Source organism: Halichoerus grypus, chromosome 13 (assembly GCF_964656455.1).
Source record: "Halichoerus grypus chromosome 13, mHalGry1.hap1.1, whole genome shotgun sequence".
Lineage (NCBI taxonomy): Eukaryota > Metazoa > Chordata > Mammalia > Carnivora > Phocidae > Halichoerus > Halichoerus grypus.
The window spans coordinates 71,720,864-71,747,137 of NC_135724.1; the positions used below are offsets into that span (position 1 = coordinate 71,720,864).

A 26,274-nucleotide genomic window follows, 5' to 3' on the forward strand; every position below is an offset into this window, starting at 1 on the left:
AGTTTGCAACCTCTTTTGTTCACAGAAACACTCACTTTGCCTGGTTACTATAACCTAGCAAAATCTTTCTGTCCTCCTAATCTGGGCCAGGCTTAGCTGCATCACTCACTTAAATATCTCAAACTATCTTGCATTACTACTTATCTTTTTAAGCATTTAGGGAATTACAAGTTCCCTGAATGCAGCCCCAGCACCCAGTGTAGTACTAGGAACATTTTAAGCTCCCAATCAATATACACTGAATAAATAAAATTATGTAAAAATATCTCCTATAGACTCTAATAGAAATGCATACTTATTAAGCATTTAAAAGTATTTGCCAGGATGCCAGGGTGGCTCAGTTGGTTAAGTGTCTGACTCTTGATTTCAGCTCAGGTCAAGATCTCAGGATCCTGGGATCGAGCCCCCCCATATCGGGCTCCCTGTTCAGCGGGGAGTCTGCTCCTCCCTCTCCTCTCTCTCTGCCCCTCTCCCCGACTCGTGCTCACGCGCGCTCTCTCTCAAGTATCTTTTAAAAATTTGCCAAATAAATTTTAAATAAAAATAACTTAAAGAAGTTATTTAAAATAAAGAATTTTAAGGTGTACTGATGTTCTGGATACTGTGCTAAATACTTTAGAGATTACCATATTTATCTCCCATGACAACCCTGAAAGACACTTAATGGTGTGCCTGTCTCACACATGAGGAAAGTGAAATGTGGAGAAGTGAAAGGACCCAACACTGCATGTTGGAACATGGATTTGAGCTTGTCAGTCTAACTGCAAAGCTTCTGCCCTTATCCATACTATATAGAGGGTCTAGCTCTTTTGAGCTTTTAATATGCTGCCATTCAGGACACCAAAGGACCACCAGAGATAATGTACAGTGGGATCAGTCCCATTATAAAGCAGCTCATTGTTACACATGCTTGGCTTTCAAAGTCATCTAACTCATGTCTCTCCAAAGTGTGGACAGTGCTGACGAAAGGCTGTGCAGAGCAGTTAAGAGCATGGGCTTTGGCATCAGAAAGATGGGTAGGTGAGCCCTATTTTGCCAAATACAACTTCTATGAGCTTGGGCAAGTTACTCAACCTTTCTGAGACTCTTTGTGTATCTTCGTCTTTACAAAAACAGTACTTAGTTTAGTTTATGGTGACGATTATATGAGACTTTAAGAAAATTAACACACACAAACTTAACACAGGGTTTAGAACATAGTAAGTACTCAATTAGTGTTACTTCTGATTGTGTGAAAACCTGATTGTATAGTGGAACAAGCTGTCAATAAATATTTATTAAGCATCAATTATGTTTGAAACACTGTTTTTAAGGTGGGTTTTTAATGCTTTGTAAAACAAGGCTGAGGTAAGATGATGGCTGCTGATCTGTAGGGCAAAGGAGTGCACTCACCACAAAATACTCCGCTGCCTAAACTCCAGGGCGGTGGTCTGCATCTGAAGCTTGGTTCTACGAAAAACCACGTAGATCAGCCAGGACTTCCAGGCCTGCCTCATCTTTTGCCTTGCATCTAGATGCACCAGAAAGATTTTCAAAGAGGAGTAGGGAGAGATACATTACTCTGGGTTATGATAAAAGCTCATGGGCTCTCTGTATTCATCCCTACTTTTGAAGATCTAAATTCTTCCAGCCTTCAAGTGCCCCCTGGTGGAAAAGTTGTGAAGCTCTACAAAATAAATCAGGATGCAAGTACACGCGAAGAATGGCTATGTAAGTGATGACATTTACAAAACGCAGGAAAATCAATATACTGCACTGTCCAGAAATCTTTTGTCTTACAGCCCTTATTTTTAGAGATATGTTCCATAATATTTACAGATAAAATGATATGAAAACAAAAAGCAGAGAAATGAGACTGGTCTGAGTTGGTAATTGTTGAAGCCGAGTGACAGGTACATGGAGGTTCATTATTCCATCTTTCAATTTTGTAGATACGTAAAATTTTCCACTGTAAAAAGTTAAAAGGAGAAGAAGAAATCATGTCATAAAACTTGCTGTTTGAAACAATAAGCAACACAAAAGAAAAGGATACCATGTATATCTATTTGGAAAACAGAATAAAAGGGATCAGTAATGACCCTGGAGAAAAGAGACTTTACTAGATACAGAAACTGCAAAGGTCCACAGGTCTCCCTTTGCGGTAAATCCCATTTTTATTATCAAAGTCTAATGAAATAAATTTCTGTTCTTTTTAGAACACGAAGGAGAAAACAAAAAAAAAAAATTTTTTTTTCAAAGATTTTATTTATTTGACAGAGAGAGACACAGCGAGAGAGGGAACACAAGCAGGGGGAGTGGGAGAGGGAGAAGCAGGCATCCCGCCGAGCAGGGAGCCCGATGCGGGGCTCGATCCCAGGACCCTGGGATCATGACCTGAGCCAAAGGCAGACGCTTAACGACTGAGCCACCCAGGCGCCCCAGGAGAAAACAAAATTATGTCAACCATTTTCGGGTCATTCTCCAAAATGTGGTCAATACAATGAGAGCTATATTTATGTTTCATAGCAACTGACAAGTCAGGTCAAAACACGGTCACAAATTAACATGTAGCTTCCTCAGGCCCCTTGGGCCACACTACTGTGGTTTAAGAGTTTGGGTTCCTACGTGAGACAAACCAGGTTTGAACACTGAGCTTGTCACTGAGCTGAGTAACCCCGCACAAGTTCCTCATCTGCAAAATGGCACCTTCCTTAAAGGTGTGTTTGCCAAGAGTAAATGAGATCATCGATGAAAAGTGTCTCCAATAAATGCAAGCTGTTATTTTCTGAGGGTGGTACCCAAGAAACTGCAATAATGGTCTCTGCCATGATTCTGGACAATCTGAGAACCATGCTTCCCTAAGGCCTGAAAGTACTTGTTACTTTTTTTACTTAACAGTGCAAGAGTGACTGAAACCTATAGAACACTCATGAAAGAAATTGAGGAAGACACAAAGAAATGGAAAAACGTTCCATACTCATAGGTTGGAAGAACAAATACTGTTAAACTGTCTATGCTTCCCAGAGCAATATATACATTCAATGCAATCCCTATCAAAATACCATCAACATTTTTCACAGAGCTGGAACAAATAATCCTAAAATTTGTATGGAACCAGAAAAGACCCTGAATAGCCAAATGAAAGTTGAAAAAGAAAGCCAAAGCTGGGGGCATCACAATTCCAGACTTCAAGCTCTATTACAAAGCTGTAATCATCAGGACAGTATGGTACTGGCACAAAAACAGACACATAGTTCAATGGAACAGAATAGAGAGCCCAGAAATGGATCCTCAACTCTATGATCGACTTCTTCGACATAGCAGGAAAAAATACCCCATGGAAAAAAAACAGTCTCTTTCAACAAATGGTGTTTGGAAAATTGGACAGCCACATGTAGAAGAATGAAACCGGACCATTTCCTTAACACCACACACAAAAATAAACTCAAAATGGATGAAAGACCTAAATGTGAGACAGGAATCCATCAAAATCCTTGAGGAGAACACAGGCAGCAACCTCTTTGACCATGGCTGCAGCAACTTTTGGCTAGACATGTCTCCAAAGGCAAGGGAAATAAAGGCAAAAATGAACTATTGGCACTTCATTGAGGTAAAAAAGCTTTTGCACAGCAAAGGAAATAGTCGACAAAACCAAAATATAACCTATAGAATGGGAGAAGATATTTACTGATGTTTTATCAGATAAAGGGTTAGTATCCAAAATCTATAAAGAACTTACCAAACTCAACACCCAAAGAACAAATAATCCAATCAAGAAATGGACAAAAGATATGAACAGACATTTCTCCAAAGACATACAAATGGCCAACAAACACATGAAAAAATGCTCAACATCACTCAGTATCAGGGAAATACAAATCAAAACCACAATGAGATACCACCTCACACCAGTCAGAATGGCTAAAATTAACAAGTCAGGAAACAACAAATGTTGGCAAGGATGCAGAAGAAGGGGAACCCTCTTATACTGCTGGTGGGAATGCAAGCTGGTACAGCCACTCTGGAAAACTGTATGGAGGTTCCTCAAAAAGTTAAAAATAGAGCTACCCTATGACCCAGCAATTGTACTACTAGGTATTTACCCCAAAGATACAAATGTAGTGATCTGAAGGGGCACCTGCAGCCCAATGTTTAAAGCAGCAATGTCCACAAAAGCCAAACTATGGAGAGAGCCCAGATGTCCATCGACAGATGAATGGCTAAAGAAGATGTGGTATATATATACAATGAAATATTACACAACCATCAAAAAAAATGAAATCTTGCCATTTGCAATAATGTTGATGGAACCAGAGGGTATTATGCTAAGTGAAACAAGTCAATCAGATGACTTATCATGTGATTTCACTCATATGTGGAATTTAAGAAACAAAACAGAAGAGCACAGAGGAAGGGAGGGAAAAATAAAACAAGATGAAATCAGAATGGGAGACAAACCGTAAGAGACTCTTAACCACAGGAAACAAACTGAGGGTTGCTGGAGGGGAGGTGGGTTGGGGGATGGTATAATTGGGTGATGGGCATTAAGGAGGGCCTGTGATGTAATGAACACTGGGTGTTACATACATCTGATGAATCACTGAACTCTACCTCTGAAACTAATAACATACTGCATTAATTAAGTGAATTTAAATAAAATTAAATTTAATAAAACAGTGCAAAAATGAACAGACACTCCCTGAGGTCTGTAGGCATGGTCTGAGACAATTGTCATACGTCAAAAAGAACTTTTCCTTTTTAAAAATTTATTTGAGAGAGAGAGAGTGCCCGCACATGCACACAAACGCATGCATGGGGGGGAGGCCGCAGAGTCTTAAGCAGACTCCATGCTCTCATGACTCTGAGATCATGACCCTGAGATCACAACCTGAGCCAAAACCAAGAGTGAGACACTTAATGGACTGAGCCACCCAGGCACCTCCAGAAACAACTCTTTTTATCTGAAGAATTCAAGTGACTTTTCTTTCTACTCCATAATATAGCTGTATTTATTATAACTGCAAATAATATAAGATAGCAGAATGCATATTCCTCAAATATGGAATATTCACAAGATAAATGTTCTAAAACAAACAAAATAAAACAAACCTTAACAAATTGTTTAACAGAACTGAAATCATACTAAGTCTGTTCTCTCATTCCTAATGGGGTAAAGTAGAAAATTAATAAACATATTTTGAACTATTTCTATAAATATAGAAAGGTATTAGAAAGTCCCCAATTGGGGCACCTGGGTGGCTCAGTCGTTAAGCGGATGCCTTCAGCTTGGGTCATGATCCCAGAGTTCTGGGATCAAGCCCCGCATCGGGCTCCCTGCTCAGCAAGAAGCCTGCTTCTCTCTCTCCCACTCTCACTCCCCCTGCTTGTGTTCCTCTTTTGCTGTGTCTCTCTCTGTCAAATAAATAAATAAAATCTTAAAAAAAAAAGAAAAGAAAGAAAGTCCCCGATATAAGACTAAACCCACTTCTAGATAATCTGTGGGTCAAAACAGAAGTCTTAATGGAAATTAGAAAACATTTCTCAGGGACGCCTGGGTGGCTCAGTCGGTTAACCAGCTGACTTTGGCTCAGGTCATGATCCCAGAGTGCTGGGATCAAGTCCTACATCAGGCTCCCTACTCAGCAGGAGGTCTGCTTCTCCCTCTGCCTGCCATTCCCCTTGCTTGTGTGCTCTCTCACATGCTCACTCTCTCTCTCTCTCTCTCGCTCTCTCTGGAAAATAAATAAAATATTTTTAAAAAGGGGAAGAAAACATTTCTTACTGAATGAAAGCAGAATTGCAAATATTAAAATCTGTGGGGTGCAGTTAAAGCCATGCTTAAAGATAACTTTATTACAGTAAATGCTTGTGTTAGAATAAAGGAAAGGTCTCAAATCAATAATCTCAGCTTGCATCTTAAGACACTAGAAAAGAAAAAACCAAATTAAAACCAAACCTTGCAGAAGTGAGAGAATATAAAAACAGGAACAGAAATCAAGGAACTTGAAAACAGAAAAACAACAGAGAATGAATGCAGAAGCTGGTTATTTGAAAAGAAGGATAAAACTAATAAAGCTCTATCCACACTTACCAAAAATAGAAGGCTAAAGACATAAATGATCAATATTAGAATGGGAGGAGCTACCACTACAGACCCTGCAGACATTAACATTAAAATGGAATACTTCATTTTTTTTTCTTTTCTTTTTTTTTTTTTTTTTTTTTAAAGATTTTATTTATTTATTTGAGAGAGAGAGAATGAGAGACAGAGAGCATGAGAGGGAGGAGGGTCAGAGGGAGAAGCAGACTCCCTGCCGAGCAGGGAGCCCGATGCGGGACTCGATCCCGGGACTCCAGGATCATGACCTGAGCCGAAGGCAGTTGCTTAACCAACTGAGCCACCCAGGCGCCCAAAATGGAATACTTCAAATGACTCTATACCATAAATTAAACAACATATTTACAAGGACCAATTCCTTGAAAAACAAATTACCAAAACTCATTCAAGAAGGAAGAGGTAACCTAAATAGTCTTACATCTACTTAAAAACTTGAATTCAAAGTTCAAACTTCTTCAACAAAGAAAACTCCAGGCCCAGATGAGTTCACTGGAGAATTTTACCAAATATTTAAGGAAGAAATAATACGAATTCTACCTTTTTAGAAAATAGAAGACGATGTAACACTCCCAACTCATTCTATGAAGCCAGTATGACTCCGAACCAAAACCAGACAAGGACATTATAACAAAAGAAAAGTACAGGCCAATATCCTCATGAACACAGAGGTAAAAATCCTCAACAAAAAAATTAGCAAATGAACCCAGCAATAGATAAAGAATGGCATTAATCTGAGGAATGTAAGGCTGGTTCAAAATTTGAAAATTGCTCTGTTTCACCATATTAATGGACTAAAAAGGAAAAGCAGTGAATCATCTCAGTAGATACAGAAAAATCATCTGACAAAATTTAATGCTTCTTACTGATAAAAGTGCTCAGAAAACTAGGAATAGAACTTCCTTAACCTGACAAAGGACATCTACAAAAAACCTACAGCTAACATCATATTTAATGATTAAACACTGAATGCTTTTCCCTTAAGATCAGGAACAAGGCAATGATGTCCACTCTGACCACTCCTATTCCATATCTTACTGGAAGCTCTAGCCAGTGTAATAAAAATAATCTGGAAAGGAAGGGATAAAAATGTCTCTGTTCGGGGCACCTGGGTGGCTCAGTCATTAAGCGTCTGCCTTCGGCTCAGGTCACGATCTCCAGGATCCTGGGATCAAGCCCCGCATCGGGCTCCCTGCTCCACGGGAAGCCTGCTTCTCCCTCTCCCACTCCCCCTGCTTGTGTTCCCTCTCTCGCTGTGTCTCTCTCTGTCAAATAAATAAATAAAATCTTTAAAAAAAAAAAGTCTCTGTTCACATATGACTTAACTACCTGCATAGAAAAATCCCTTGGAATCTACAAAAAAGCTCCTATAACCAATCAATGAACTTAGCAAGGTTGCAGGATATACAAGATCCATATGTAAAACCATAGAACTTTTAGAAAAAAACACTGGAGAAAATCTTTGTGACATTGAAGTAGGTGGAGTTCCTAGATACAGTATCAAAAACACAATCCATAAAACAAAAAAATAATAAATTGGACTTTTTTTCAAAACTAAAAATTTTTGCTCTGCAAAGACACAGTTAAGAAAATGAAAAGACAAGAAAAAAAAAAAAAAAAAAGAATGAAAAGACAAGCCACATTCTGGGAGAAAGTACCTGCCAATCATGCTTTTCACGAAAGACTTGTAACCGGAATATATTTTTTAACAAAACTCAACAAGAACACAACCAATTTAAAAGGACAAAAGATCCTGAACAGACTCTTCACCAAAAAGAGAGATATAAATAGCAAGTAAGCATAGGAAAAGATACTCATCATTAATCATTACATAAACACAAATTCCAACCTTAATGAAATACTTCCACACACCTATCTGTATAGTTAAAATTTTATTTTAAAGGACAATACCAAGTGCTGGTAAGATGAAAAACAAGTAGAACTCTCATAAATTGCTGGTAGGAATGCAAAGTGGTACAGTCATTTTGGGAAACAGTTTGGCAGTTTCTTATAAAGTTAAATATACACATATTGTAAGATCCCAGCAATCCTATGCCTAATCACACCAGATAATTATGCCTAGATAATCTACCCAAGAGAAGTATTCATATGGAAAACTATACACAAATGTTTATGATTTATTATTCATAGTTGTCTAAAATTGCAAACAACGCAGATGTCCTTCAATCAGTGAATGGATAAACTTTCATACACTCCCGCTATGCAGTATACAGACTACTACTCAGCAATATAAAGGAACGAACTACTGATACATGCAACAACTTGGATGAATCTCAAATGCATTATGCTAAGTGAAAGAAGGCAGTGCCAAAATGCTACCTACTGTATGCTTCCCCTTCTATGCCGTTCTAGAAAAGGGAAGTCTATGGTGATAAAGAACTGGTTCATGGTTGCCAGGTATCAAGCGTGGAGGGAAGGTGCAGAGGGTTAGCACAAGGTCAGGAGTGATGGAACTTTCTGTCTCCTGATTGTGGTGGTGGTTACACAACTATGCATTCCTCAAAACTCAAAAAACTATACACCAAAAAGAGTGACTCCTCCTTTGTATAAATTAAAAAGGAAACAAAAACATAAGCAGCTTACCAGCTCAATACTGAAACAATGCACCTGGTGCTGTAACTAAGAGGCTTCAGCTTCTTCCATTCTGGGAAAACAGACAAGGGGAGGAAGAATCCACTGTGCTGGGGGAGAGAAGGGAACATAACATAGGGAAGATGGTATTTGAAATGGGCCTGCTGGAGGAACTGCAGGGGCAAACATGGAAAGATATGGAAGTGCACATCCAGTGTGGCAAGGGCATAGGGTGTATGGAAGGTAAAGAAGAGAAAGGGTGAAGACCCTGTATGCTATACCAAGGAGTGTTGACTTTATTAGCAAAGAGGAGCCAAATGCATTTGTATGCACAGGAGTGACATGATCTTACCTATGTCTTAACACTATTATAGCCATGTGGACAATGAGAAGGGGGAGAAAATAAATGCAGGGAGATGAGAGAGGAACTTATAAAACTCTGGGGAAAAGATGAGGATTAATCGGGCAGTAGCAAAGAAAAGATGAGGGCAAGGGACATGTTGGAGAGCCATATTATGAGCATAGATAAATGAATGATGTGAGGCATGAGAAATGGATAGGCCATGCTTCAGTAAGGCTTCTCACTTAGCTAGGAAAAGTAGGAGGAAATGCAGGTCTAAATGTGGGGCAGTTGACAAGTTGTATTTGTAACTTGCTGAGTTTGAGGCGCCTGCAAGGCATTCACATGAAATGGGTATGAGGCAGCTGCTAATGCAGACTGCACTATCATTTTGAAACTCAGTGCCTTTTTCTCTTAGACTCCCAATATGGGTTTCTGGACTCAACTCAAAGAGGAACCAGATACTGACCAGAGCTAAACTGGCCACAAGATCACGAAGGGGCAACCTGGACACAGAAGACCAGAAGTGGAGGCGCCTGGGTGGCTCAGTCGTTAAGCATCTGCCTTCGGCTCAGGTCATGGCCCCAGGGTCCTGGGATCGAGCTCCGCATCGGGCTCCCTGCTCGGCGGGAAGCCTGCTTCTCCCTCTCCCACTCTCCCTGCTTGTGTTCCCTCTCTCGCTGTGTCTCTCTCTGTCAAATAAATAAATAAAACTTAAAAAAAAAAAAGACCAGAAGTGAGCACTGCAACTTGACACATGACAGCTAAACAGCCAGCCACCCCAGGTGCTGTAGGAGGGCACGGATAGCCAGTTCACAGAAATCATGCTTCAATGAGTTGTAGGTGCCATATGGAAAAAACCATAGGGATGTGACATATAGGAGATACAGGAGTTCTTGCTCAGAGATGAAGATTCTGGATAATAGGGGAGCGCCTGGGTGGCTCAGGTGGTTGAGCGGCTGCCTTCGGCTCGGGTCATGATCCTGGGGTCCTGGAATTGAGCCCCACATCGGGCTCCTTGCTCCGCGGGAAGCCTGCTTCTCCCTCTCCCCTCCAAAAAAAAAGATTCTGGATAATAGGAAAGGGGATCAAACAAATGTTCCCTTTGACCTGGTGTTATTTTCTCTCAGAGATAATGTGCTTGTCTTCCCAAGAGCTTCTGTAAAAGTAAATGTGGGCTCTCAGGAAACTAGGAAAAAGAGAGGGGCCTTCCTCAACCTGATAAAGAGTATCTACAAAAAGCCTTTATCATACTTAATGGTGAGAAACTCAAAATTTTCCCACTAAGATCAGATACAAGGCAGAAACGACCCCTCTCAACTATTCCTTTTCTTTTCGAAGATTTATTTTACTTATTTTAGAGAGAGAGAGAGTGGGGGGGAAGGGTCAGAGAGAGAGGAGAGAGAAACACAAGCAGATTCCGTGCTAGGTGAGGAGCCCAAAGCAGGGCTCAATCTCATGACCAACCATGAAATCAGACCTGAGCTGAAACCAAGAGTTGGACACTCAACAGACTGTGCCACCCAGGTGCCCCTCAACTACTGCTTTTCAACATCATATTAGAAGTTCTAGCTAATGCAACAAGACAAGAAAAAGCAATAAAAGGTATAAAGATTGGGAAGAAAAAAGTAAAACTGTCTTTGTTCACAGGTGACACAACTGTCCGTGTAGAGAACCCCAAAGAACTGACAAAACAAACAAAAAGATTCCTGGAACTAATAAGCAATCCATAACAAGGTTGAGATGAAAAGTTAATATACAAAAGTTAATTGCTTTCCTATATACCAGCAATGAACAAATGGAATTTGGAAATGAAAGCACAATACCATTTACATTAGCACCCCCAAAAACGAAAATACCCAGATATAAATCTAAGAAAATATATACAATGTCAATATGAGGAAAACTGCAAAACTCTAATGAACAAAATCAAGGAACTACATAAATGGAGGGATATTCCATTTTCATGGATAGGGAGACTCAATTTTGTCAAAATATCAGTGCTTCCGGGGCGTCTGGGTGGCTCAGTCAGTGAAGTGTCTGCCTTTGGCTCAGGTCATGATCTCCAGGTCCTGGGATAGAGCCCCACATCGGGCTCCCTGCTCAGTGGGGAACCTGCTTCTCCTTCTCCTTCTGCCTCTCCCCCTGCTTGTGCTCTGTCTCTCTCTCAAATGAGTAAATAAAATCTTTTTTTTTAAATGTCAGTTCTTCCCAACTTGATCTATAGATTCAAAGCACTCCTAACCAAAATCCCAGCAGGTTATTTTGTGGATATCAACAAACTGATTCTAAAGTTTACATGAAGAGACAAAAGACCTAGAATAGCCAACACAATATTAAAGGAGAACAAGGTTGGAGGAATGACATTACTGGAGTTCAAGACTTACTATAAAACTACAGTAATCAAAACAAAATTATATTGGCAAAGGAACTGACAAATAGATCAATGGAACAGAAGAGAGGGCCCAGAAACAGGGCCATGTAAATACAGCCAATTTATCTTTGACAAAGGAGCAGGGGCAATACAATGAAGCAAAAACAGTCTTTTCAACAAATGGTGCAGAAACAACTGGACTTAGACATGCAAAAAAAAAAAAAAAAAGAATCTAGACACAGATCTTATATTCTTCATAAAAATTAACTCATAATGGACTACTGACCTAAATGTAAAACACAAAACAATAAAACTCCTTGACTTAAATAACATAGGTGAAAACTCAGATGATCTTGGGTATGATACAACACCAAAAGCATGATCCACGAAAGAAAAATTTGATGAGCTGGACTTCATTAAAATTAAAAACTTTTGCTTTCCAAAGAAATGTAAAGAGAATGAGAAGACAAGCCACAGACTGGGAAAAAATATTTGCAAAAGACACATTTGATAAAAGACTGTTATCCAAAATACACGAAGAATTCTTAAAACTCAACAAGAAAACAATCCAATTTAAAAAATGGACAAAAAACACCTCAGCAAAAATATACAGATGGCAAATAAGCATATGAAAAGATGCTCCACATCATATGTCATCAGAGAATACAAATTAAAACAAGATACCACTACACACCTATTAGAATGACCAAAATCCAGAACACTGTCAACACCAAATGCTGGTAAGGATGTGGAGCAACAGACACTCTCATTCATTGCTAGTGGGAATGCACAGTAGGACAGCCACTCTGAAAGACAGTTTGGCAGTTTCTTACAAAACTAAACATAGTCTTATCATAGGATCCAGCAATTGCAATCCTTGGTATTTATCCAAAAGAGCTGAAAACTTAGGTCCATACAAAAACCTGCACATGGAAATTTATAGCAGTTTTATTCATAACTGCCAAAATGTGGAAGCAACCAAGATGTCCTTCTTAGAAATGGATAAATAAATTGTGGTACATCCAGACAATGGAATGTTATTCAGCACTAAAAAGAAATGAGCTATCGCCAAACTATGGAAAGAGCCAATATGTCCACCAACAGATGAATGGATAAAGAAGATGTGCCATACACACACACACACACACACACACACACACACACACACACACAATGGAATATTATGCAGCCATAAAAAACCCGAAATCTTGCCATTTGCACAACGTGGATGGAACTAGAGGGTATTATGCTAAGCGAAATAAGTCAATCAGAGAAAGACAAGTATCATATGATCTCACTTATATGAGGAACTCTTAATCTCAGGAAACAAACTGAGGGTTGCTGGAGTGGTGGGGGTAGGAGGGATGGGGTGGCTGGGTGATGGACATTGGGGAGGGTATGTGCTATGGTGAATGCTGTGAATTGTGTAAGACTGATGAATCACAGACCTGTACCTCTGAAACAAATAATACATTATATGTTAAAAAAAAAAAAAAAAGATAGTAGGAAGGGAAAAATGAAGGGGGGGAAATGGGAGGGGAAGACGAACCATGAGAGACTATGGACTCTGAGAAAGAAACTGAGGGTTTTAGAGGGGCGGGGGGTGGGGGGATGGGTTAGCCCGGTGATGGGTATTAAGGAGGGCATGTATTGAATGGAGCACTGGGCGTTATACACAAACAATGAATCATGGAACACTACATGAAAAACTAATGATGTGGGGCGCCTGGGTGGCTCAGTCGTTAAGCGTCTGCCTTCGGCTCAGTCATGATCCCAGGGTCCTGGGATCGAGCCCCGCATCAGGCTCCCTGCTCCGCGGGAAGCCTGCTTTCCCCTCTCCCACTCCCCCTGCTTATGTTCCTTCTCTCGCTGTGTCTCTCTGTCAAATAAATAAATAAAATCTTTAAAAAAAAACAAAAAACTAATGATGTATGGTGACTAACATAACATTAAAAAAAAAAAAAAAGAAATGAGCTATCAAACCATAAAAGATATGGAGGGACCTTAACTGCATATTACTAAGTAAAAGAAGCCAATCTGAAAGGGCTATATACTATATGATTTCAATTACATGACATTCTGGAAAAGGAACAACTATGAAGACAGTAAATAGTTGCTGGGAGTGGGGGTAGATGGGCGTCTGGATGGGCACCCAGGTGGTGCAGTCGGTTGAACATCCAACTCTTGGTTTCTGCTCAGGCCATGATCTTGGGGTCATGGGATCGAGCCCTGCGTTGGGCTCCATGCTCTGCACAGAGTCGGCTTGAGATTCTCTCTCCCTCTCCTTCTGCCCCTCCCACTCATGCTCTCTCTCTCTCTCAAATAAATAAATCTTTAAAACAAAAAAAAAGTTGCCAGGGGGATGATATGAGCTAAATAGGGAGAGCACAGATTTTTAGAGCAGTGAAAATACTCTGTATGATACCATAATGGATACATGTCCATAGAAGGTACAACACTGAGAGTGAACCCTAGTGTAAACTATGGACTTTGAGTGATTATGATGTGTTGATGTGGGTTCACTGTAACAGATGTACCACTCTGGTGAGTGATGTTCATAGTGGGAGAGACTACGCATGCATGGGGGAAGAGTATATATGTATCTTCCCCTTAATTTTGTGCTATGAACCTAACGAAAACTGCTCTCAAAAAATTAAGTCTTCATAAAAGAAAATCAAATAAATGAAGGCATTTTCTTTAGACATGTACTTCCTTGTCTCACCATGATTCTCGGCTTTAATGTACTTGGTCCTCATCTCCTGCTGCTGATGCACATAGGTCCTCCAGGTCTGGAACATCAGGTTGTATAAGTAATATCTGAGGAGGCAAAAAAAAAAAAAAAAAGGCAAATGGCATTTCTTTCTTTCTTTCCTTTTTTTTTTTTTAAGATTTTATTTACTTATTTGACAGAGAGAGAGCAAGAGAGAGAGCAAGAAAGAGAGAGAGAGCTCACAAGCAGGGGGAGTGGCAAGTAGAGGGAGAGGGAGAAGCAGGCTCCCCACTTGAGCAGAGAGCTCGATGTGGGGCTTGATCCCAGGACCCCAGGATCATGACCTGAGCCGAAGGCAGACGCTTAACCGACTGAGACACCCAGGTGCCCCTACTTTCTTTATTTTTTAAAGTTTATTTATTTATTGGGGCGCCTGGGTAGCTCAGTCAGTTAAGCGTCTGCCTTCGGCTCAGGTCATGATCCCGGTGTCCTGGGACCGAGCCCTGCATTGGACTCCGTGTTCAGCGGGGAGCCTGCTTCTCCCTCTCCCTCTGCCTGACTGTCTGCCTACTTGTGATCTCTCTCTCTGTCAAATAAATAAAATCTTTAAAAATAAATAAAGTTTATTTATTTATAATCTCTACACCCAACATGGGGCTTGAACTCACAAACCAGAGATCGAGTCACATGTTCCACAGACTGAGCCAGTCAGGTGCCCCAAATGGCATTTCTTTAAACCAAAAAAACTCCTAATTCAATATAACCAGTCCATTCTGTACTCAGAAATTAACATGGATGCTTCTGATACAAAAAAGTCATATCTATATCTTAAGCTAAAATCTTATTTCACATAGTCACAGTGAAATCTATTCTCCTTGATGGAGAGTCATTCTCCTCACTTTACAGTATCATTAAGGAAAAACAGGCTTGAATTACCTGAGAATAACTTCACCTTCAGCATTCACAAAGCTGTGACATTTAGAGTGACAGTCATATCTTTATCACCTTAATCATCCACATTATGTAAAACATTACCTCTCCTTTTCACTAAACATGGTCAATGACACCTTTCCTTTGTCTTTTCCTTCTCAATACATACACTATACACATTAAGACTGTCAGTCCCTCCGTATTTTCACTATCCTATTTCCTAAGACTTGATTTCATACTCTACAAGCTTATTAGAATGATTCAACATTGTCTTTATCTTATCTGAAATATCCACAAATCAGAAACCCTGACCCAAAGAACCTAAATAAAGAAGTGATTATGAGAGTAAATGCTATTTTTAAAAGACATACTGTGTAAGATACATTAATTTTTTTATTGTATAAAAAAGGTATAAAATGTGGATTTGATATAATTCCAATTTTTACTTTTTCCTCTACTTATCCCTGGGAGTACTAATGTCAAGATTTAGTTTTTTCTCTATTTCTATTTTCTTAATGTCCCATACTGGGCATATATTTCCTCCTATAATCAATAAAAATTAAAACAACTTATTATTTTAAAAAAACAGAACACTCTCAGAATTAGAAATTATACAGAAGTGAGAGTCAGTGAGAAAACCCATTTCAAACCATTAATATGACCAACACATAATGGTTACTTAAAGAGGTGTCTCTATGTGTGTGTGCCCACATGCACATGTGCTTGCGTTTAATTTAGGGCTTTGATCTTACTTATTCTAAAAAGAATTTGAAGAAAAACAGAATAGGATTCAAAACCCTTCTCCAAATCAATGTAATCCATCACATTAACAGAATGAAAGAAAAGAATCACAGGGTCACCTCAAAAGATACAGAAAAAGCATTTGACAAAACTCAACAATCACTCATGATAAAGACATTTAACAAATTACGGATAGACCAAACATATCTCAATATAATAAAGGCCATATATGACAAGCCCACAGCTAACATCATACTCAAAGAAGAAAGGCTGAGAGCTTTTCCTCTAAGATCAGGAACAAGACAAAAGTGTCCACTCTTACCACTCCTATTCAACATAATACTGGAAGTCCTAGTCAAAGCAATCAGGCAAGAAAAACAAACAAAAGGCATCAGAATGGGAAAGGAAGAAGTGAAATTGTCTCTATTTGTAAGTGACATGATTTTATATATAGAAAATCCTACAGACTCAGCCCCAAAACTATTATATTTAATAAAAAATTCAGTCAACTTTGCAGGATACAAAATCAACACACAGAAATCAGTAGCATTTCCATACACGAACAGTGAACTATCTGAAAAACAAATAAATCAATTCCATTTACAATAGCATCAAAAACAATAAAATATTCTATAATAAATTTAACCAAGGAGGTGAAAGATCTCTTTCTGAAAACTACACAACACTGGCAAAAGAAACCAAAGACACAAATAAATGGAAAGGTATCCCACATTCATGGATTGGAAAATTAATATTATTAAAATGTTACTAAATTATGTAATTTAATTACATAATTAAATATTAGTTAATATCACTAAAATATTAAAACAATACTACCAAAATCCATCTATAGATTCAATGTAAGCCCTATCAAGATTCCAATGGCATTTTCTACAGAAGTAGAACAATCCTAAAATTTCCATGGACCCACAAAAGACCCAAAATATCCAAAGCAATTCTGAGAAAGAAGAACAAAGCAGGAGGCATCACACTTCCTCATTTAAAGCTATACTATAAAGCTGTATTAATCAAAGCAGTATGGTACTGGCATAAAAACACACCAGTGAGGGACATCTGGGTGGCTCAATCAGTTAAGTGTCTGCTTTCAGCTCAGGTCGTGATCCCAGGGTTCTGGGATTGAGTCCTGCATCGGGCTCCCTGCTCAGCGGGGAGCCTGCTTCTCCTTCTGCCTGCTGCTCTCTCATTCTCTCTCTCTCTCTCTGACAAATAACAAAATAAAATCTTAAAAAAAAAAAAGAAAAATCTTACTTTATAAAAAAAAAAGAAAAGAAAAGAAAAAACACACCAATGGACAGGAACAAACCCAAGTATATATGGTCAACTAATATCTGACAAAGGAGCCAAGACTACTCAATGGAGAAATGACAATCTCCTTGAAAAATGGTGCCGGAAAAATTCAATATTCACGTGTAAAAGAATGATACTAGACCCCATCTTAAACCACTCACAAAAATTAACTCGCAGTGGATTAAAGACTTAAATATAAGACCTGAAACCATGAAACTCCTAAAAGAAGAAACAGGAAAAGAGCTCCTTCACATGGGTCTTAGCAATGATTTTTTTGAAATGACACCTAAAGCACAAGCAACGAAATAGAACATAAACAAATGGGACTACACCAAACCAAAAAACTTCTGCACAGCAAAAGAAACAATCAACAAAGTGAAAAAGATAATCTATGGAATGGGAAAAAAATATCTGCAAACCATATATTTGATAAAGGGTTAATATCCAAAATATATAAAGAACTCATACCACTCGATGGCAAAAAAAAAAAAAAAAACAAACCCCCAAATAATTCAATTAAAAAATAGGCAAAGAAACTGAACAGACATTTTTCCAAAGAAAATATATGAAAGGCCAACAGGTTCATGAAAAGATGCTCAACATCACTAGTCATTAGGGAAATGCAAATCAAAACCACAAGGAGCTATCACCTCACACCTGTTAGCACGACCATCATCAAAAATGGTTTGTTTTCCATTTTTCAAGACCATTTTTCAAGACCATCATCAAATGCCGGCGTGAATGTAGAGAAAGGGACCCTTGTGCACTGTTGATGGGACTGTAAATTGCTACAGCTATTATGGAAAACAGTATGGAGGATCCACAAAAAATTTAAAAGTAAAACTACCATATGACCCGGCAATTTCACTTCTGGGAATATATCCAATGTAAATGAAAACACTAACTCGAAAAGATATTTGTACCCCTATGTTCCCAGCAGCACTATTTACAACAGCCAAGACATGGAAACAACCTAAGTGTCCACAGATGGGTGAATGGATAACGCTGGGGCAGATACATACAATGGGATAAAAAGCAAAGAAATCCTGCCATTTGTGGCAGCATGGATGAACCTTGAAGGCATTATACCGAGTGATTAAGTCAGACAAAGACAAATACTGTATGATCTCACTCATACGTGGAATCTAACAGCAAACACAAAAAACTCATAGAAAAGGATCAGATTTGTGTTTACCGGAGGCAGGGGTGGGAGAGGGAATTGGAGGAAAGTGGTCAAAAGGTACAAACTTCTAATTATAAGATAGAGAAGTACTGGAGATGAAATGTACAACATGATGCCTATAGTTACCACTACTGTATGATATGTATGAAAGTTGTTAAGAGAATAAATCCTAAGACTTTCCATTATATCCAAAAAAAAAAGTGTTTTTTTTTTTAAATTTTATTTATTTCAAAGAAAGACAAAGAGAACATGAGTGGGGGGAGGGGCAGAAGGAGAGGGACAGACTCCCTGCTGAGCGGGGAGCCCAATGCGGGTCAGATCCCAGGACCCTGAGATCACGACCTGAGCTTAACCAACTGAGCCACCCAGCTTTTTTCTTTTTTTCCCATTTCTTTTTATTGTATCTGTAGGAGATGATGGACGTTAACTAAACTCACCGTGGTAATCATTTCACAAGTCAAACCTTTATGCTGTACATCTAAGACCCATACAGTGATATACGTCAATTATATCTCAACAAAACTGGAGGCAAAAAACTTTTTTCTTTTGGGGTGCCTGGGTGGCTCAATCGGTTGAGCGTCCAACTCCTGACTTTGACTCAGGTCATGATCTCAGGGTCATTGGATGGGGCCGCATGCCAGGCTCCCTGATCAGTGGGCAGTCTGCTTGAGATTCTCTCCCTCTCTCTCTGCCCCTCCCCCTGCTCACACTTTTTCTCTCTCCCTCAAATAAATAAGTGAATCTTTGGAAAACAAACAAACAACAAAAATACTTTCTCCTTTTGACTAGAAACATGCTAACAAGTAACTATTTCATAATGTGTATCAGTAAAATTAAAGTAATATAACATGAAACCTGACCTGTAGTGACAGTCTGCTCGAACACAGAGTTTCCACTCTCGCTGGAAAACCCACCACTCTTCTTTCCATTCTTCAAAGACCTTCCGAAGTATTCTTTGCTCATAGTAAAACCTTCAGCAATGAACAAAAATCACAGAGATCCATGGTGATGTGGGAGCTGATATTTATTTCCAAATTAGTTTCATATTGCCTTTACTTTCTCATAGAAAAGCATGGCTCATTATTTTTTTTTTTTTAAGATTTTATTTATTTGACACAGAGAGACACAGCAAGAGAGGGAACACAAGCAGGGGGGCAGGGAGAAGCAGGCTTCCTGCGGAGCAGGGAGACTGATGCCGGGCTCGATCCCTCGATCCCAGGACCCTGGGATCATGACCCGAGCCAAAGGCAGACGCTTAATGACTGAGCCACCCAGGCGCCCCCATGGCTCATTATTTGACAACAGCAGAATAGAATAAAAACAGGTATTTTTCAGATCAGAACGACTTAAATTAGAAAGAAAGCTAAAAAATGTTATACTATAGATCTTACCAATTAAAGAGGTTAAAGTAAAATAAAAATCTGACTTTCCAAATACCACAAGCGAGTTGAGAATTATTATCCAGTTTTTTCTCCCTTCATCAGACTAAAAATATTTTTGATTAGTAAAAAGTGGTAGCTACACTTCCCATTTACATATACAGGAGATTAAAAATTATAAGCAAATGCCCAATGGTATTCCTAGTACTTACAGGAACAGAGCATATTAGTTTAACTGAAATCTGGCCAGAGGAGTTATAAAAACAGCCAAAGGGAGGTAGAGGAAATAAAGAGGGGCCAAAGGCGATATAAAGAAAACAAGAGCAATGGCAGATTGTGTTGATGCTAACAGGCACGGTTCGAGGTGACTGATAACTCAAGAACTCTGTGCCTGCCAGTCACTTTGAATTTCTATTCATGGTTCTACAGGTTACTAACATGTTCTTCCTCCTCAGCACTCATGGTTTCTAAAAGACTAGCTAGCAAAAATATACATGAGGAAATTCACTTCACTATTGTTCATAATAAAAAAAAGAGAGAGAAAATTACAACAAATGCCCCTTAAAAGGGGATAGGTTAAATTCAATCAATGCCACCTAGTCATTTTTTATGAAGTAGAGCTAAGTGATACTGAAATGGAGAGATGTTCCAGAGAAGGTGTTAGGTGAAAAGATAAAGCTACCTCATAGTATGTATGACACCATTTTTAAATATTAATTTTTTTGTATTTCCAGTACCCATATGTTGGAATTAACATAATACATACCCAATTTAAATATATTTACATATGTATATAATGTATGAACACATATTTGTATACATACATAAAAACTTATCTGTGTGTATATACATGCACTGTGTGTACATATATAAATGATTATATTATACATATTAAAAGCCTGAAAAGGTTTCCAGTATACCAAACTATTACCAGTGGTTATCTTTCAGGGAGAGATTATAGGAGACTGCTGTTTCCTATTACACGTGTCTATAGCTTGAAAAATTTTTTAAACAACTTTGCTCATGATTTTTAAAAATTTTAATGGAAAAGGGGCGCCTGGGTGGCTCAGTCATTAAGCTGCTGCCTTCGGCTCAGGTCATGATCCCAGGGTTCTGGGATCGAGCCCCACATCGGGCTCCCTGCTCCATGGGAAGCCTGCTTCTCCCTCTCCTGCTCTCCCTGCTTGTGTTCCCTCTCTTGCTGTGTCTCTCTCTGTCAAATAAATAAATAAAATCTTTAAAAAAAAAAGAAATTTGGGGTGCCTGGGTGGCTCAGATGGTTAAGTGTCTGCCTTCAGCTCGGGTCATGATCCCAGGATCCTGGGATCGAGCCCCACATCAGGCTCCTGGCTCAGCAGGGAGCCTGCTTCTCCCTCTCCCTCTGCCTCTCTCCCTGCTCGTGATCTCTCTCTCTCTCTGTATCTCTGTATCTCAAATGAATAAAATCTTTAAAAAAAAAATTGTAATGGAAAAGAACCACTTGCATTTGCATATGTACTTCCTTCTCCCATCTACTACTGTCCATCTACCTCCTTCTCTTCCCCAAACCCCACTAAAATAACAGCATAGATATTTCGAAAGGTGTATGCCCATAAAGACGGGGAATAGGAGCAATGATGGTAGACAAGAGATGTCAACAAATTTTAGATGCTAAGGGGACGCCTGGGTGGCTCAGTTGGTTAAGCGGCTGCCTTCAGCTCGGGTCGTGATCCCAGGGTCCTGGGATCGAGTCCTGCATCGGGCTCCCTGCTCAGCGGGGAGCCTGCTTCTCCCTCTCCCTCTGCTTGCTGTTCCCTCTGCTTGTGCTCTCTCTGTCAAATAAATAAAATCTGAAAAAAAAAAAAAAATTTTAGATGCTAGAGAGCAGGCAGGCGAGTAGCAACAGAACCAACAGATCAGAGAAAGCAGAGGAACAACTAAAGGTCCTGTGCTGAGGGAATCAAGGAGCAACCAGCTGGTGGCACAGACATCAGAAAGGTGGGGAACATGAGGCATCAGGAACAGGGGAGCCCCGGCTGGAGATGAAAACATAGGATTGTTGGCAAGCTTGGGCATAAGCAGCAGTTAGGCCCCTAGGTCCTGTTATTCACCCAAGCAGAGACTCAGGTTTCTCTCTGGAAAGGCTGAACAGAGGGCCACTGGACTGCAGGATACCAGGCAGAGCTCTGGAGAGGGTCTTCAACAGAGTCCACATACTCAACAGTGAGACCCCCCCACATTCCCTCTCCTCTGCCTACAGCCAAGCTTATAACCACCACCATCCACCTCCAAGCCGCTCAACCCTAGAAGGAGTTTGGAGGATTGTTCTCGTCTGGGGAAAACTGATCAGCCTAAGGGAAAGGCTTTTATTATTATTTTTTAAAGATTTTATTTATTTGAGAGAGAGTGCACAAGCAGGGGGAGCGGCAGAGGGATAGAGAGAAGCAGACTCCCCGCTGAGCAGGGAGCCTGATGTGGGGCTTGATCCCAGCACTCTGGGATCGTGACTGAGCCCAAGCAGACGCTTAACCTACTGAGCCACCCAGGTGCCCCATGGGAAAAGGCTTTTAGATACTGACAGCTGGAGGTTCCCCAGTGAAACTGTCTGGTCTCTGCCTCAAAACCAAAGTAAAGCTTTCAATTTACAAGTCCCTGTGCATACATAGAAAAGCTTCCAAAATTAGCATTTTAGTGCCTAACTCTTAAATATGAACAGACAATAAAAAGATCTTTTCACATTCAGGGAAAGGTTCCCATATGAGACAGTGACCAAAAGCACAGAGAAAAAGGGGGCTCAGGAGAAACAGACAATATAAGCAAAAATCTTAAAAACAAATTGCTACATTAACCTCAAAAAATTATGATGTAGTGACCTCAACGAAAACAATTTTGGTGGAGGGGTAGAATCTAAAGACTAGTGGGATGGATTTAAGAAAGACTACAATACGTGTTGGAGATAGAGTATGGCCAGGGGAGTTGATGTAAAGGGGAGCAAAGAGATGGAGTGCTAGCTGCAGGAGGAACGTATGGTCAGATTTTTTTTTTTCAGATTGAGAGAAGTAAGGGTATATGCTGGTGCAAATGATCCAGTAAATGGCAAAAAACTGATGCAGAAAAGAGAAAAAAACTGCTAGAGTAATGCCCTTGAGTAGGCACAAAGGAAACAGTGCAAAAGCCAAGGATTTTGCCGCAGATGAGAGCAAGGACAGTTCACCTGCCTAATGGTAGAGAAAGCAGCTTCCACAGTGACAGATGTTGGTGGTGCATGGATGTGAGGGAGGGAGCTTGTGTGGGTTTCCTCTGTTTCTTTCTTTTTTTAAGATTTTATTTATTTATTTGAGAGACAGAGTGAGTGAGAGAGAAAGCACACGAGCAGGGGCAGAGGGAGAGGGAGAAGCAGACTCCCCGCTGAACAGGGAGCCTGATGCGGGGCTCCATCCCAGGACCCTGAGATCATGACCTGAGTAGAAGGCAGATGCTTAACCAACTGAGCCACCCAGATGCCCCTCTTCTGTTGTTTCTATTAAGAAAATAGGAAGCAAGGCCATTAGATAAGAATGAGGAAGAAATCTTGATGAATTAAATACTGTAGAAGGACCTGACTGCTTTACCTACTTCTCAAGTTAACCAAAAAAACTTTGTTCAGATCTTCTCTTCAGGAAAATAGGTGACTACCTCATATTTAAGACTACCTTATATTGGACATATACTGCATTATTTTTGCCCTACTAATTCGATGGTCATTTTGGCTCAGTTTACTAATAATAAAACAATGCCATTTTATAAAAGTTAAAACAATCTCCAAGAACATAAAGGCATTATTCTGCATTTTCTGGTATGAATTAATTCTCCTCTAATATTCCTAAACCTGAGGAATAAATTACATGAAAAAAAGACCAAAACAAACAAAAAAGCAAACATGTCCAATCTTCCCCAAAGGAACAAACAACCCACTTGATTTAAAAAGAGATTACAGGGGCGCCTGGGTGGCTCAGTCGTTAAGGGTCTGCCTTCAGCTCAGGTCATGATCCCAGGGTCCTGGGATCGAGCCCCGCATCGGGCTCCTGCTTGGCGGGAAGCCTGCTTCTCCCTCTCCCACTCCCCCTGCTGTGTTCCCTCTCTCGCTGTGTCTCTCTCTGTCAAATAAATAAATAAAATCTTTAAAAAAAAGAGAGAGATTACAACTTGGGGCGAAAAAAAAAAATATCCTAAATTTCTAAGTCAACACAGTATCAGAATTCTAATTCTGGTAGATGCTTAGAGAACAAGCAGTATTCTTACTCTCTCACTTTACAATTTGAGAAACTCAGGCCCAGAGCCATAACTTATCCCCAGATCAAACAATTAGCTAGGGTCTGGGCTAGGACCAAAACTCAGGTCTCCCAAATTCCAGTCCAGTATCTTTCCTCCAGACCCTGCTACCAGTCAAGAGCAAAGAAAGTAAAGATTATAAGGGGATGATTTTAAAGCAGTATGGCAGACATCGGTCACCGGCTAACCCAACACCCACTGTCAGGCCCCTGCCTCCTCACGGGCATCTGCTGCAGAGGAGGCTGGGAAAAAAAGCTTGGGTTGGACATGTTTGCTTTTTTGTTTGTTTTGGTCTTTTTTTCATGTAATGTGGCAAAAGGCAGCCAGTGACACAGCTCTGGACAATGAGGCAGAGCAGAATGCAGCTGAGGGTTTCCAGGAAAGTTTTGTTTTCCCGAGTAAAAGACAGATCTGACACCACCCTTCCCTACTCCTTCCTGTGTAAAACAGACAGTCATTTTGCAACTATGCAGTGTCATCTCTGAGGACAAAGGGCCATATGTTAAAAATGGTGAACTCGAAAGGTACTGAAAGCCTGAGTCTTTGATGGCCTCCCTGAGCAGCTAAACCAAGACCAACCTCCAAACTGCTTATGAGAAAAAGCAAATCCCAATTTGTTAAAGCCACTGTGAGACTTTCTCTTACTTAGTCAAATGCATTTCTAATATAATCAGCATTTCCCAAATACTGTGACTATAAATGGGTATTACTTAAACAAACATTTCTAGTTAAATATGAGTCAAATATTAAGTTAAATAAAAATAAGTAGGAAAAGAACTTGGGGAAGATAGTGGAGTGGACAACATAGTTTTCCAGTCCCTGAATCCCCATAAAACACACACAGCAACCATGTAGCAAAACCAAAAATTCATGTATCAATTACAACAAAACCATGGGACAAGGTATCCCCATGAAACCAAAATGCAAGCAGGTGAAGACAAACCATCCATAGTCAAAAGACCTGCATGGTATTAACATTTCTACAGGAGGAAGAAGGAGCAATGAGGGTGGCATCTAAGGAACCTGAGAATGGGAAAACCCCAAAACAGCCAATAAGTAGTCACTGCAAAGTGCAGAGGCCCCATGTGAGACTAGCAGCTGAATCTGAGTTTTCTCCTTCCCACTACCAGGGCTAATGTAGACAGAATTGAAACAGTTGGAGCAGTCCTGCCCCTAGTCTCAGAACCAACATGCCAGGCTCCCTTTTAGGCCAGAGCTTCAAAATGAGGAAAAACTGCTGGAAGTAGAATAGAAATTGAGCAAGAGACAGACAAGAGAGACAAGGAAAGAGAGAATCAGACCAAGTGTTTTAGGGGAATAGAACCAGGATATCCCATAGAGCAAGCTGCCATATTTTTTAATACTACAAATGAGACAGAAGTGGGAGCTCTGTGAAATAGGAAAGTTAACTGATCTTGCCTCACTCTAAAAAGTTCAGAAAGATCAATTCCACATAAAAATGAGCAACAAGGGATGCCTGGGTGGCTCAGTCGTTAAGCATCTGCCTTCAGCTCAGGTCATGATCTCAGGGTCCTGGGATGAAGTCCCACATCGGGCTCCCTGCTCAGTGAGGAGTCTGCTTCTACCTCTCTGCCTGCCTGCCACTCCCCCTGCTTGTGCTCACTCCGTGTCAAATAAATAAATAAAATCTTAAAAAAAAAAAAATAACAACAAAATATTTGAAGTCAGATCCTATACAAAGTTATTGTGTGGAAAAGGAAAAGGAGAATAACGTGCCTATAGATAAAGAAAGTATGAAGGAAAGATGTGTCCACAAAACAAAGCAAAAATACAAAACCCTGTCACCTATTACCTCAGAATGAGCTAAAAGACTTTAAGAAAATAAATCCAGGGATGCCGGGGTTGGTTAAGAGTCTGCCTTCGGCTGGGGTCATGATCCCAGGGTCCTGGGATCAAGTCCCGCATTGGGCTCCTTGCTCAGTGGGAAGCCTGCTTCTCCCTCTGCCTGCTGCTCCCCCCTGCTTGTGCTCTCTAGTGCGCTCTCTCTCTGACAAATAAATAAAATCTTTTAAAAAAAAGAAAAGAAATCCACACCCAGCCATATCATATTAAAACTCTGAAAAATAAGATAATGAATCTTCAAAACAGCAATAATTAGACTAACGACTTACAAATGGAAGTCTTAAGACAATGAAATATCTTCAAAACGCTGGGGAAAAAACTGGCAACCTAAATTTCTCTATGCAGTGAAATATCCTTCAAAAACGAAAGTGAAATAAAAACATTTTTTTGACAAAATCTGAGAGAATTCATCACAAGCAGATCTATTCTAAAGCAAATGATGAGGATATTCCAATGACAGAAGGAAAATA

General features: G+C 39.9%; 1 protein-coding gene across 14 annotated transcripts in view; it reads right to left on the minus strand.

Moving 5' to 3' along the window:
* SFI1 (SFI1 centrin binding protein) overlaps positions 1-26,274 on the minus strand; it is a 97,076-nt gene that overhangs the window by 45,851 nt on the left and 24,951 nt on the right. For all 14 annotated transcript variants that reach the window (XM_078060738.1, XM_078060743.1, XM_078060736.1 and 11 more), the window contains 3 exons: positions 19,133-19,243; positions 14,123-14,217; positions 1,393-1,510 (listed from right to left, as the gene is read on the minus strand). In XM_078060738.1, the coding sequence (XP_077916864.1) occupies positions 1,393-1,510; positions 14,123-14,217; positions 19,133-19,243 (324 nt within the window). The remainder of the gene's footprint in view (positions 1-1,392; positions 1,511-14,122; positions 14,218-19,132; positions 19,244-26,274) is intronic.